General features: G+C 55.8%; 1 protein-coding gene across 1 annotated transcript; it reads right to left on the bottom strand.

Annotated features, from left to right (window-relative positions):
- Nucleotides 1-1,247: 1,247 nt before the first annotated feature.
- LOC111151394 (homeobox B9) lies at nt 1,248-6,350 on the bottom strand. The gene is made up of 2 exons (XM_022509383.1): nt 5,826-6,350; nt 1,248-3,149 (listed from the first exon to the last, which is right to left on the bottom strand). Exons 1-2 carry the CDS (start codon nt 6,340-6,342, stop codon nt 2,914-2,916), a joined length of 753 nt encoding a protein of 250 aa, XP_022365091.1. The 5' UTR covers nt 6,343-6,350; the 3' UTR covers nt 1,248-2,913.
- Between the last annotated feature and the right edge of the window lie 7,671 nt (nt 6,351-14,021).

Raw genomic sequence — 14,021 nt, 5'->3', positions numbered from 1 at the left:
GGTCGTACCCAGGAGCGTCGCCTGCTCCTGCCTTTGGCTATCTGTACGATTCTAGCTTTCCTTCGCTGGAGAGGGGTCGGCCTGGCCTTTTCACTTCTAGGCGCCTCTCACTCGGGACACGCTTTGTCCCTACCTCTCCCCCCCCCCCTGGGGGGGCTTGGCGGGGCTGCCGCGCGGCTGGGGTGGGCCTGGCGGGAGGCTCCGGCGGGCGGCCGAGGTAGGCAGAAGCCCAATCCCAGCTCCCGGCTGGGACTCGCAAGGCCGCGGGGGAGCAGCGGTCTTCCTAAGAGGCGCTGGCGGGGACACCACGGTCTGATAGGGACAGAAAGGTGCCTCTGGAAACCGAATTTAATTTTGGGGTCCGACTGGGGAGCGATTTTTTCCCCCCTGGTGAGACACTTCTGTTCCACTCCCAATCTCCTCTCCCTGCCTGTCTATGGGAACTGCCTGCCCAGGCCTGTCCCTTTACCAAACAACCCGCCTTACACCAAGGCGGCTACCCTGCGGCTCAAATCCGATCCTCAGATTCCAGGTGGGGGTCAGAACCCTCAGAGGTTCGGTCCTTTTTGAGTGGAAGGAAGGACAGCATGGCCTTCCTAAGGCCTCTCTCTACGCTTGGCAGACCGGCTGCAGGGAATGACTGAAGGAAGTTAGTGCCTTTCCCCTTGCATGCTATTTTTAAGTGGCCAAACCAAGGTGATGTTCTTGGCCAGCTGAGAGAGGAGCCGCTTCCAGGAGTAACAAGGCAGGCCTTGCCTTCCCCCTGGCTCTGGAGTTGGTAGGGAGGTCCCCAGTGCCACTTTGGAGGATTATCTCATGGCTCCCCGCAGACCCAGACCCCTCTTCAAATCACTCATCTTCCCTCTCATCCCCCTCCGGTTTCCCAGCTCTCCTGTTGGAAGGCTCTTGCTCACTTTGAGCAGAGGTCTTGGGACCCTGGGTCCAGACCAGTTCTCAGCTCCGCCAGGAAACTTGCTCTGCAAGGCCTAAGGAGACACCTCTTGGGCACCGACTCTCTGTTTTTTTCCAAGCTGCCCTCTTGGAACTAGGACCTCTACCTCTGGCCAGGTGAGGAGAGCCAACACAGAATGAGACACAAGGAGAGATTTATTTTCTAGAGTGATATATATATTTTTTTGTTCTTTTTCTTGTTTTTTTTTTCTTCCAAAACAAACAATCAGAGCTCTAGGCCCCTTGCCCTCCCCATTCCCACCCTCAACCCTCCCATATAAGCAACAACGGAAAACAGACGAGACGATCACCCCCAAAGAAATCACAAAACACAGCACAATTTCACAACAGCCACCGACAAAGCAAAAAAGTTCTACTGGAAATGTCCCCTTGCAGGGTCGGGAGAAGCAGGAGCAAGAAGAGTTCATGGAATTGAAGGAGACTGGACAGATGAGGAAGCAGAGGGAAGGAGGGAAGCAGAGAGTAAGCTTCGGCCCCTGATGATTAGATGCAATTTCGTCTCTTTCCTTTGCACGCGGGACCATGCCCCAGAAGCGCTCGCAGCAGCCCAGCAGACCGCCATCCAGGCCAGAGTCGCAGAAGGCAAAGCCCAGCGCCTGGGGCAGGTCTTCTTCTGTGCTGGGGCGGGCAGCCACCAAGCCTGGGGCTCCTCTGCTTGGGTTGAAACGTGGGAAGGATGGGGAGGAACGCGCCAGTCTCCTGGCGCTGGAGCCTTTGCTCCTCCCTGTCCTCCACAAGTTATCCGGGAAGGGAGCTCGGGAATCGATTCACAATAAATTCTCGGTAGGACTCTCCTGACCTGGCTTTCCTGCCTCTAGTGGGTTGAGCTCGCAGGGGATAGAAGGTGGATGGGGGGGGGGGTTCTACAAGGGGCAGCTTGACTCGCTGGTGCAAGGTGGATTTAGCTGAACAGAGTTGATTTCAGAGCTGGGGAGGATGTGGAAGGATGCAGGGCTGGTGGAGAGCGAGAGAAGTTACAGTCTCCGTCAAGCAGAGCACAGATGAACAGACGGCATTGTCAAGGCTTACGACACACGATTTGACCTCCTTTTGTTGGAAGGAGAGGAAAACAACATGCAGAATTTAACGTTTCCTGCAGCAGAATGTGTGTGTGCGTGTGCATGTGTGTGTGTGTAACACCTTCCTAAGTCCTAGGATACCTTCCTAAGACCACAGCTCCTTTCCTTGCCCCTTCTAGCCCACCAGCTTGGGGGCTGAGTTTACCCCCATTTGCCCTTGGGTCCAGGGGGGGTATAGTTGGGGACTCCATAGAGATGATTTTGTGATGCTGAACCCTTTGGGCTACAGAGCCTCATTCAGGAATGTGTCTCTAGACACCTTCTTGATGTATATTTGTGTCAAGGGTAAAATCTGGGCTTGCTGGTGGTCTGAGGGCTGTTCTGCCAGACTTAGGGTGCGATGGTCTGTATTTGGGGTGTCACTTCATTTGAGTGTTGGCTGTGAGCTTTGCCTGTTATTACTCTGGGCTCCAGGATTTATGTATGTGGGCTTCTGTCGGGCTGTATGCAGTTGGAGTGTCCCTGGGTGACTTTGGGGTGGGAGCGGGTAAGGGTTGGAGATAGGTAGGCTGGAAGTGAGGGGCTGGGGCTTCCCAGAAAAATTAAGGGGATTGCTAGGGGCTCGACTAGGGTCTCTCTTTCCTTGTGGCCCAATCACCTTGTTAGAAGCCAACTACATGTCTACCTTCTAAATCAACAAAACTTCCTTCTGAGGCTCAGGGAGAAGAGAAGGACAGGTAAGGGCAAAGGGAAAGAGATGCTCTAGATGCAGAAAAGGACTTGGAAGAGAAAGACTCCCTTCCCCATTCACTTGAATACATCCCAGACAGCACTGGCCAGGCAGCCATCACTTATAAATACGCGTGAGATGGGGAAGGGGCGGAGAGGGCTGGGACAGGGAGGGCTGGGGCGGGGGGAATCTTCACTCTTTGCCCTGTTCCTTATTCATTTTCTTCATTTTCATCCGCCGGTTCTGAAACCAGATTTTGACTTGTCTCTCACTCAGATTGAGGAGTCTGGCCACTTCGTGCCTACGGTCCCTGGTGAGGTACATATTGAACAGAAACTCCTTCTCTAGCTCCAACGTCTGGTATTTCGTGTAGGGACAGCGCTTTTTCCGGGAAGAGCGAGCGTGCAGCCAGTTGGCGGAGGGGTTGGCTGAAAGAGAAGCAGCGATAGAATCAAAGAAAGGAAGGGGGGGATGAAAGGCCCCCATGTTCACCTTCCAAGAGGACGTCCCCCTGGCTTCCACTCCCCATCTTGCGTTGCAGAGAGGGGACCTGGGCCTTCGAGTTCCCAGAAAGGGTCCCAGTGATGGGCCAGGAGCTGCTAGTGACACTTTCAGGTGAGAGTTACTGGGACAGAGTGGAGCCAAACATGTACCAGGCTTCTCGGCATTTCCAAACCTGCGCCTGCCTCAGGTCGTCTCTCAATGTCTTTCTCCACTTGGGTCCCCACTGATCAGGACTCAGGCCAAAGCCCCCCGTGGCTAAAGCTCACCCCACCCCCACCCCACCCCAGCAATCGCCAGACTAACCAGGGGTGGTTGACCTGAAGGGTCCTGGCCTTGGGTCTGGGGAGGTTAGCATAGGGCTGGGCTGAGGGAGCACCACGGCTTCTGTTCAGCCACAGCCGAGACAACTCCTGGCTCTCCAGTCCAGTCCGAGGACACCCTGCCTTAATCACAAGCTTGGATCTCTTGGCCACATGGCAGCAGGCATGTGTGTCTGTAGATATCTTATCCTCTTCCCCCCCAACACACCCCGCAAACATGGGTCTGCACTTAGAGACGCAAACACCCAGCACACTCCAATTCACATGCAACCCAATTGCAACCATTTATCAACTCCAGCCTGTGGACAAGGGAGCGCCAGGGGCTCACAGATAACTTATGGTTGCAATAGTCTCTCCTTTTCCGCTCCTGCTCAGCTCGCAGTTTGGTTAAAGCAAGTTCAGGGAATTTGGGAAGCAAGATTGCTCCAGTCCCAAGATGGATGATGGGGGGTAACAACCCTTCACAGCACACCTAACTCCAACCAGCTCCATGTGGTGAGGAGGAGCAGAGAAAGGGGTAATTGAGTGGAAGGGGAGGGGGGAAGAGAAAACAAAACTATATACAGGCTTGTCTCCTTCTTACCGGCTCTCTCCCTACCCTCCTGAACTCAGAAAAGTTGCCAAATAAAGCAGAGCCAATTAAAAATAACAGCCACCCTTTGCTAGTTTCTTCTCCCCAAATGAAAAGCACTGAATATATTTTTAAAAAATAATCCGGTTCCTCCTACACTAAGTACCGTGTCTTACCAATTTGCAGTGCTATTTCCTTAATGTGATTGCCTGGGATGGGACCCGCAGCCGCATTAAATATGAAAGAGGAAAAAAACTGTTAATAATTGATCCTAGCCAAACCGCTCCCTTTCAGTAATGGGCTTTCCAGGCAGAGTTTGGGGGTTTGGGGTGGGGGGTCTGTTTGGGTGTGAGCGGGGAGGTTTTGGGAAGAGCCCGTGTTGCCCAAACGTTATTCCGGTTCTGAACTCGGGCAGGCAGGAGAAGTAGCACCCTGCAGGGGTCTCAGGGTAGTGGGGGCAGTTCTCTATCCTCCAGCACATGAGGACTTCCCAAGGGCCTGTGGGCCACTATGTTGATGGGAAATCTGGCAGGGCAAGGAGAGACGGAAAAAAAATCTGACCCTCGCTCCCCCAAAAGAGTAAGGGTTGAGGCTTGTTCTGGCCAGCCTGGGGGTCATGTTTGGAGCTGAGAGCCCCCAACCAATTTGCCTTTCTCAACCTCACAAACGAAAAATACGAGACTCCCCCATCCCACCCCACATCCTTCCAGCAGCACCTCCTGGAAATTAGCCAGACTTGGGTTCCTGGCGGGGTGCTTCAGAAGGAGTGGGATATGGGGAGTAACTACCATCGGAGGGTAAAGTTCTCCGCCTTTCCGCAAGCATCTCCCCCCTACCACCACCCTTCCTCTCCCCAGGGTCCCTTCGGGATCTCTCCTTCTCCACTCTGGCTGTCTGCCCCGAAGTTCAGAAGCGATTCCCGGACTCCCCGAGAGGCGGACAGCTCCGGCTGGGACTAGGAAGCCCCGCGGAGCGCAGCGGGGGCTGCAGAAAAGGAAGCTGCAACCCGGACGAGGATGCTAAGGAGGGGAGGGGGCGACCGGAGGGAAGGCTCCCGGGGAGGGGCCGGCGCATCCGGGGAGGGGGCTCAGCCACCCGGTCCTGGGCTTCCCCGCCCCTCCCGGCGCCGGCTGCGGACCCTGAGCGGCTCCTGCGCGAGATCTGCTAGGAACAATCCTCCGCCAAGCTGTTGCATCGCAAATAAAATCCTAATGAGCCCCCTCCCACTTCCCCTTGGCCGGCTTTTACGGTCTGCGCGTGGCGCGGGGAGCTCTGCCAGCCGGGCGGCCCCGGGCAGCCCCGTGCGCTCCCGCCCTCGCCCGCGCGGGCTCTCGGCCTCGCTGGCGGCCGCCCGGTCCCCGGCCCCGCCAGCCCCTCTTCCGGCGGCGGTCTTCAGCCACTCCCGGGCTCCGAGCCCGAGCCCTGGGGGAGTGGGGGAAGGGAGGCCGAGAGGGCAGCGAGGTGGTGCCCGCGTCCCGGTTCTCTCCAGGACGCGGAGCCGTGGGGGCGGCGCTCCTCCAGCGGCCTCAGTCTCCCCTTCGGGGGGCACCCCGCTCGCTGGCCTCCTGCCTCCCTCTCCCCTCCTCCCCCGCTCGCTCTCCGGCCACCGCCGCGGTCTCCCTTCACATTGTCCGCAGTTTCTTGCCTCTCCCCTCCCCTCCCCCTCGCCTGGCCTTCGGCCTGGTATTTCCTCACTTTTTATAACTTACTTTGATCCGGCCTCTCTTTGTCCTCGCTTCCTTCGCAAATTTTATTGTCCCCGTAGCCGGGTCTTTGATTAGACAGGACGGCCTCCCTGCCCGCCGAAGTTTCCAAACTGTACTCGGGCGTGCCCTGTTTCAGTAGCTCCCCAGGCGCGCCCAGCAGCGGCTCCGCCTTCACCGCCGCCTGGCCCTGCCCCGGAGCAGCTTCGCCGCGCGGCGCGGGCTCCAGCCAGGTGCGGAGGTACCTGCTCTCGGCCGGCGGGACGCCCTGGGGCTGCAGGTAGGGGTGGTAGACGGACGGCAGGCTTCCGGACGCGTGCGGGCTCAGCGGCGCCCAGGAGGCGCCGAACACCGGCGCTTTGGGCTGGAAGCTGCACGAGGGGAACTCCAGGTGCTCCGCGTGGCCCGGCTGCCGGGGGCTCGCGTACTGGCCGGAAGGAAACTTGGCCGGAGGCGCGTCCTCACTCTCGTGACTTATGATCGAGTCGACATAATAGCTGCTAAGCGTCCCAGAAATGGACATTCTCAGACATTATCCGGGCGCTCGCAGGGGGAAGGGAAGCGCTCGCGCGGCGGCGCCCAAGCAGGGAGAGGTGGCACCCAGACCGGTGTGAGGGCTTTCGGACGCGACCCCCCCAGCCCCCCACCCTCCCACCCCCACCCCCTGCTCAACTTCTCAGCCAACAAAGTACAGTGGAGCAGCCCGGCTCAGCGCTCCTTGCAAAATGATTGGTCAAAGTTTTTCCGACTGCCTGATAAAGCGTCAGCTCCGACATAAATCAATCGGGCGAGGGGGCTGCGCTCTCGCTGTCATCCGTCCGCACCGCATTCCATATCGAGGATGGATTGTTTTATGCTGATGCAATGTGCTATCACGTCAGGGCTCCGGCGGCCACGTAACCTCAGCCAGAGCTGCCGGCCGCCCGCCCGCTCGCCACCCCTCCCTTTTGCAGGAAGGGGGGTTGTTCTCGACATGGGGCGGCGGGGGCGGAGGAGAGGCGGAGGGAAAGCAGCGGGCTGCCTCGGGAGGGATGGCAGGCTGTGGAGCCCTCTCCCCAGGCGGGTCCGGGAGGAAGAGAGGGAGAGCCAGGCAGAGGGAGGGAGAGAGCCAGACTGGGGCGCAGACCCAGAGGCCCACAGCGTAATTAAAGAGGAGGTAGTCCTGTTCCCACCCCCCCCAAACGCGCAGCCATTCCACCCCGCAGGCCTCGTTTCCTCTCCTCTGTCCCCTTGACACAAGATGTTTATTAAACAGCAGTGCAGAGGCAGTCCACTGAAGATGAAGTAAAGGGGATGGGAGAGAAGTTGGGGGGTTTATAGGGCGTTATCTGCTTTGGAGGGTTCTCTGTGACTATGTTGGGAGGTTTACAGGCCTGGGAGCTTCTCCTGACCCCTCCGTAGCTGAGAGAGGAGACAGGGGAATAAAAGGGGGTGAGTGTCCAATGATCTGGTCCTAAAATTTAGCCCTCTTAAAATCAGAACCTACATGAGGTTAAAGGTATTCTGGAAGGCTCTGGAAAGTTGAGCCTCTCAAAGAGTTTAATACAACTAGCCAAAGCTCCTTTAAATTTCTAGGGCCTCTCTCTGGCCCTGCTTCCGGCGAGCGAAGTATGGAAGTATGGGGTCCCTGGGGTGGAGACATAGCCATGATGCCTTTCCTTCCCTGATAACCACCCAGGCCCTCAAAATTGCCCATTGGGGAAGCTGAATGTGAGAAAGGGTTAAGGGAACTTCCCTAAGGTGTCAGCAGAGCAGAGGAGTGGGAAGGGGTACGATGGTTATCTCCCCTTACACCCAGGGAAGAAGGGGACCATCGCCTCTTCTGGATGGCTCCTTTCCAGGGCATTGGTGTCCTGATAGATTTCCAAATACTGAATTGGGTACCAGTGTAGGCGGAGAGCCTGCAGGTCAGTCTCCGGACCACCCGTCGCCTTCCCTCCTGTGAACTCGGGCTGAAGCTTTCAGATAGCCTGTTTTATTGGTATCTACTATGCGGCCCTGCGCTGGGACTCCCCTGGGGCCACCGGCTGGCTTCCTGGCTCATCTCCCAGCCGCTGCTGCTCCTCCAGCTTCTGCCCTGGGTATAGTCGTGTCTTGTGGTGTAGGCACACAGGGAGGCACAGCCCCTGGACAGACCCGATTCTCCTCCGGTTGGGTCTAGGAGCAGGCTGGGGCGGGTTTTCTCAGCATTGTCGGGCCCTGGGCCCTCAACCGATAGGCTGTCCCCAGCCGTGTCCTTTTAACAAAAGCGGGGCCATTCTAATTTGAGGTTTTATCTTTTTGGCCATGTACCCCTCTGCCCTGCTGAAGGCTGCGGGATCACCTCCGCAGCACGCACACATACAGACACACTCCCACCCGCTTTTCTTTTCCAAATGAAGCCATCTCGTGTCATTACGTGTGAAATACGAGGGTGAAGCGCCATATTTCTTCACATTATGGCGATTTCAAAATGATTTTTTAAAGATCAATGCCAGCACCCAGCCGGCCCCCTCCTTTTCCGCCCCAGCTCTCCGAGGGTGACAGCCCAGCAGATCCGGAACCAAACAGCGTGAAGATCTGCTTTTTCCATGGGACCCAAGTGGGGAAACAAAAATCTGATGCAAATTCTTCTAAGTAGCGGTTGGACGCTTGGGAAAGTCGAGGGAGCTCCCTGGACTCAACAGCGAGAAAGCTAGCGCAGAGCGTATGAATCACAGTTAGGGTAAAGCACCTGTTCTCGATTTGCCAGACGTATGGAGTCTGCTGTTGGCTTTACCTGTAATAAATATATTCTTCAAAGAAAAAAAAAAAAAAACCTCTCCGGCCATAAATAATGGTGTTATGAAGCATGGCGGGCTGAGTATATGACTTTCTGTAGTATATAAATTAGGGCCCAAAAGGCCATGTGGACTGTGGGCAGGGCCTTTTTTATTTATAGAAAAGTCACAGCACTGGGCTGTTCTGAAGACCCAGGCTGTGCAGGTGCTGGGCTCTGACTGCAGCCCTTCTGGTTCCCATTCCCGGCCCAGACCTGGATGCTGCCTCTTTTGCAATAAGAGAGATGTTGAGAGGGACACTGAGTTTAGGGAAGAAGGTAGAGAAAGAACATTTGGGCTCATGACTTGTGCCCTACAAGTGTGGAGAGTCCTAGCAGACGGGGATAGGGTGGGGGGGCCCTAAGTTTTTGAGTGGCTGTCTGTATGGGGAGTTGCTCCTAAACCCTGGTGGCTCCCAGGTGCTGGGAAAGGAGGAGACCCAGGCCTCTTTTCTGAGACCAGAGCTTGGGCTTCGCTCATAAAACTGGAGGATGGGGACAATTTCTCAAAATGACAGGTTTTGAGGTCTCAGTCCTCTCAGGAGCAGGAACTCTGGAGGGAAGACAGTGAGCAAACACCCATGCCCTGGGCCCCGCACCCCACCCAGCTCTCTTCCCTCCAGGTGGGGATGCAGACCATTAGGCAATACCCCCACCCTAGCCAGGCTTTCTAGAAAATACTGCTGTCCCAAACTGGAGCTCCATTCCAGCTCAGGGAAAGGGTTAAAGGGTCAGCTGGGAGGGAGCCCCCTGTTTGGGTGTTGTGAGGGTCTGTAGATGCCCTCAAAACCTCGTTTCCTCTCCAAAACAATGGTACCCACCGTGGAGGAGGGAGGCAAACAGGATCGTAGCCCCTGGAGTCCAGCTTCTAAAGATGCTAAATGGAGAGGTTGCTTGAGTAGGGGGTCACTTTGTCCAGAGAGCAAACTGCTCCCCACTTCCCACCCCTGATCCTAAAGAGAAAGAAGGAAAACCTTGCCTTCCCTGGAAGCCTCTAGTCATTCCCAGCACAGGAGCCGCGCGCCTGAACACAGCTAGGGCCAGGAACTGGTGGCTCGGAGAAGGGAAGGCAGGGGAGAGCTGCGACCCTTGGCCACACTGGGGCCCAGAGCAGCCAAGAGCGAGGAGGAAGCCCGAGGTGGGGAGAGCAGAGGCCGACCCTGGCCAGGACCAGCCCAGCCGGTGAGTGCCTGTGCTATAGGGATGGCTTTTGGAAAGAATCTTATCAATAGAAAAGGAGAAAATCTAGACAGAGGGAAGGAAAAGAAAGAGAGAAGGAAAAACAAAAAGAAAGACAATAAATGGGGAAAGGGGGAAAGTTTGCTTTTAATGGATAAGCTAAGCTGAAATTTATGCATGTTGTATTTGAATAGATGTGTGCATCCTGTAGGTATATTTCAAATTGATATTTATTTATGGAGACCCGGTGTGCAAATGCGTGTGTTCTATGCTGTGTATAGACCATGTAATCAATAAATATGCCCAGCTATAATACTGGACGTGCTTGGGCGTTCATATAGACAATCCAGTGGTGCATATGTGGATGCGTGTATAAACCGTGTGAATAATGTGCGTTTGCAATTCTGTTCATATAAGAAGATCTAAAGCTGGTGCATACGTTTTTTATAACAATCACATACCTACGGAAAAGACAAAAACTTGAGTATGTGTGTACTTGAATTTTGGCTATAAAACATTAGTTGATTAGGAAGCTTTGCTTGAAAATCTCCTGTTGACTTGATATTCAAAGCAAAATATATGTTGTATCTGCAAACAAGCGCATGTGACTTAAATCTGAATTCTTTTACAACTTTCTCCTAAAATATGTCTCTGGAAGGTGAAGGAAATACCTCGAATTGGCCCAGGAGAGGGCATGACATTTTGTGACTTTTTGGTCTGACCATGACATCCTTTACTGAGGATCTCACCCAAAACTGCAGGGACGGCGTGTATCGTGGGACGCCTATTTCATGGCAGTGATGGCCATAAGAACCAAGGTACCCTTACTTGTGCACAAGTGTGTCTCTCACAAGTGTGAATCTGGCCAGTGGGCAAAGATGAGTGGACTGTGAAAGCCCTCAGGTGTCTATGGGGGCCATACAAAGCTCTGCTGTCTCCAACGAAATCAGAAAGGTCCCCATGCCTATGTCCCCAACTACCCGGAGATATTTCTTCTGACTCAGAACCAGAGTCCAGACCCACTCTGGTGAAGAAAGAGGTGCAGGGATGCTTCCTCAGGAGTGAGTGGGGGGAAGAAACCAAGGTCCCCAGAACCTTCAGCCTTTATCCAAAACAGCCTCTAAAACGGATCACATCGAATCTACACCCATGGGTTCAAATCTCAGTGCTTCCAAACCCTCCACTCGGGGGTTTTAATTGTAAAGTAAACGAAATCTCCTGCCAGATCTCCCCCACCCCACCAGGATGTCAGAGGTGAAAGGAGGAACGGAGAGGTCAGCAGCCCAAACAGACCTCGGCAATCTTCTTACCAACTCTCAGCCATCAGGAACATGGAAGGCAGTGGGGGTGGCTGGCTCTTTGGGAGGGGGCATCCAGGAGGCCAAACGGGGTGGGCGGCAGCAGGGCGGAAAGGAGCTGAGCAGGTAGAAGGTTATTACGGAATTGCTTCCATAAAACCTGTGGCTGTTGTAAAACTCTCTGCTTTCCAAAGACTTTATTTCCTCTTTTCTTTCTAACATCCCCCTTTTTTCTTTTTACAGCACTGTTCCTGGGAGGGGGTGGCCAAGAGACGCCAGGGATGGAAGACAGTCAGGCTCCAGGCCCCGGGTGGCTGGGCAGGTTTGTGAGAGGCCCAGAGAGAAGTAAGGTAAGGCAGTATGACACTTCAGACCACCTTCACCCAGGATGGAGGACAAGAAAATGTCAAGGAACAGCATTGTTGGCCTTTGCCTACTGACAGTGGATTGTAGGCTACATTTCTTCCAGGGCTGGGGGTGGGTCTCCCAAGGGCCCTTCCATTCCCAGCAGATGCCCCTTGTTCAGAGACAACCCCCCCTTCATGTCAGTTGGGCGCCGGAGCCCCATCCGGTCGGGCCTCTTTCCCAGCCCCTTTCTACATTTCCTCTGCCTCAAGCAGGGGGGGAAAGTTTGGGAACAAAAGTTAGCTTATGCTTTGGACCGTCCCCCTCCTTCCGCCAGTACTTCCAGTTTTTCCTTTCCTGGGCAGAGAGCCAGCAGCCTGGAATGGGTTGGGGTCAAAGAGGGTATCAGAGCTGTGCCCCTGCCCCACCCTCCTGCTCCATCTCCCATCAGTCCATGAGTCTGGAATGAAGCCCAAAAACCTGGGCTCCCCTTTAGCCGGCAAGCCAGGCCCCTCTCCCAGTGGGTGGCCCTTTGGACCGAGGTAAACCTGCAGCCCAGCCCCAGGGTCTATGGGGAAGCCTTGGCCACTTTGTGGGGAAGGAGCTGAGGGACTGGGAAAGGTAAGGCTTTTTCTGACCCACCTTTGCCCCACTAGGGGGCCCTAGGAAGGACCCTGGAGGCCCACAGGGTGAGGCTACATGGGATCCTGATATTTCCCTTTCAGAATGGGACATACTGAGCCCTCTCCAAGGACCTCAAGTTTCCTGTTGAAGTGGAGTCTTGTCCCCCCTCCAAGGGTTACAAAGACCTCAAGGGCTGCCCCCCCACCCCGTGTCTCCTGAAATCAAGCATTTGTCAAGTTGGAGAGACTTACTCTGGAGACTCTAAATGTAGACAGGAGCCCAAGATCCCAAGGCAGAAAGTTTGAAACCCCAAACTACCAAACAGCCCAGCAAGGTGCCTCTGGCCTATGGAATGCTCCCCATTCCCCCCCTTTCCTTCCCAAGGCACACTTAAAAAATACGGAAGTGGAAAGACACCCTAGAAACTTCCCAGATCTCTCGTCTGGGGAACACCCTCGCTGCTTCTGGGTGCAGGACCTCAAACCTCGTCACCATTTTGCAAGGGTGACATGCCAGCCCTAAGGCTGCTTCCCTACCCAGCTCCCCACTCCTCCAGCTAAGCGAGGAGCAGTAACTGCCGTGAGTCGGGTGGTTTAATGTCGTTGTGTTCAGAAATCCAGGCCCAACAACATGAAACTACCTAATTCACTCAGCAGTTCCAGTTCACGCTCCAGGTCAAGGGCTCCCTGAGGGCAAGCCCCCCCGCAGCCATTTTGTGTGCCCAAGCGGCTGGCCAGCTAACTCCGTTTTCCTCCACGACTTCCCCAGCAGAACCCGGTTCTAGAAAACAACATGTCCAAAGAGCTGGAGGCAGAACTCCAGGAAAAACCATTCTGGAGCTGGGCCTGGTAGCTCATATTCCAGGGACTTTTGCTCTCTTCCAGGAGCCCTGGTGGATGGGGACCCTGGGCCCAGCGCCAGGCCTGGGCAAGGCCTCACTGATACATCTGCCTGGTCACCGCCTCTCCGCCTCCGTCTCTGCAGCTGGAGGTCTCCACAGATAAGATTTCTCACCTTGGAATTGTTATCAAGGGGCGTCTACACTCGCCGGCGGGCTAGTGCCTGTATTCCAGGGTCACTCAGGGAAGCTCTGGGAGGCCAAAGCCCTGCGTTGAGCCTGCAGTCGAGACAGTGGAGGGGAGTGCTGAGAAAGTGGCTGCAGGAGACATAGACGGAAAAGCAGAGTGTGAGAAAGTACCAGGGAAACTAGGGAGCCAACAGAAGAGTATGACTGGCACAGGAAGCGGGTTGACCTGAAGAGTCGCTGTGAAGTCGCCCTGCCAGAAACATCCTGGGGGTGCCCCCTGGCTCCGCAGAGGCTGAGCTGCCCCAGGTAAGACTGTCCGTTCCGAATTCATAAACGAACCTGAGAGGCTGAGGACTCCGACTGGGACGCAGAGAACAAGTTTGCATCTTCCTTTCCTGGCCTTCATTCAGCCTGGGCCCTTCGCTCCCCGCCCCCACCGATGTCCCCTCCAACCACCTCTCCCCCTCCAGACACCCTCAGCGTCGCAGGTGCTCACGCACACGCCCCACAGCGGGCGGCCAGCCCCGTGGGCCGAGGCGGCGGACTCACCTGGGCGGCGGCGGCGGCGCCGGGCGGGAGCTGCCGTCGGAAGGTGCGGAAGGAGCGGAGCCAGCGGCCTGTCCCCGTCCGGGACCCGGCTCCCTCCCGCCCCGGCCCCGGAGGCGAGGGTCCGAGTGGCCACGTGTCCGGCGGGGAAGTCCGAGGGATCGAGGGAGTCTGCCTGGCCGCCCGCTCCCCCTCCCGGGTATAAATCTTGGGGACCGGAAATACAATAAAACTTCACCGTGTTGATGAACTTCAAATGGTTTACATCCCCTCACGTCCTGAAAAGAAAGACGGCCGGGGGTGGGGGGCGGGTTAAAAGGAAGGGGAAACAAATTTACGAGCCGCAGAAGCAGCCGCCTCGGCCCCTTTTCTTTTGCCCGAGAGCG

This window comes from Enhydra lutris, unplaced genomic scaffold (assembly GCF_002288905.1).
Source record: "Enhydra lutris kenyoni isolate GAN:26980312 unplaced genomic scaffold, ASM228890v2 scaffoldscaffold26, whole genome shotgun sequence".
In the NCBI taxonomy this organism is placed as follows: Eukaryota; Metazoa; Chordata; class Mammalia; order Carnivora; family Mustelidae; genus Enhydra; species Enhydra lutris.
This window is presented reverse-complemented; position numbering and strand designations above follow the sequence as displayed.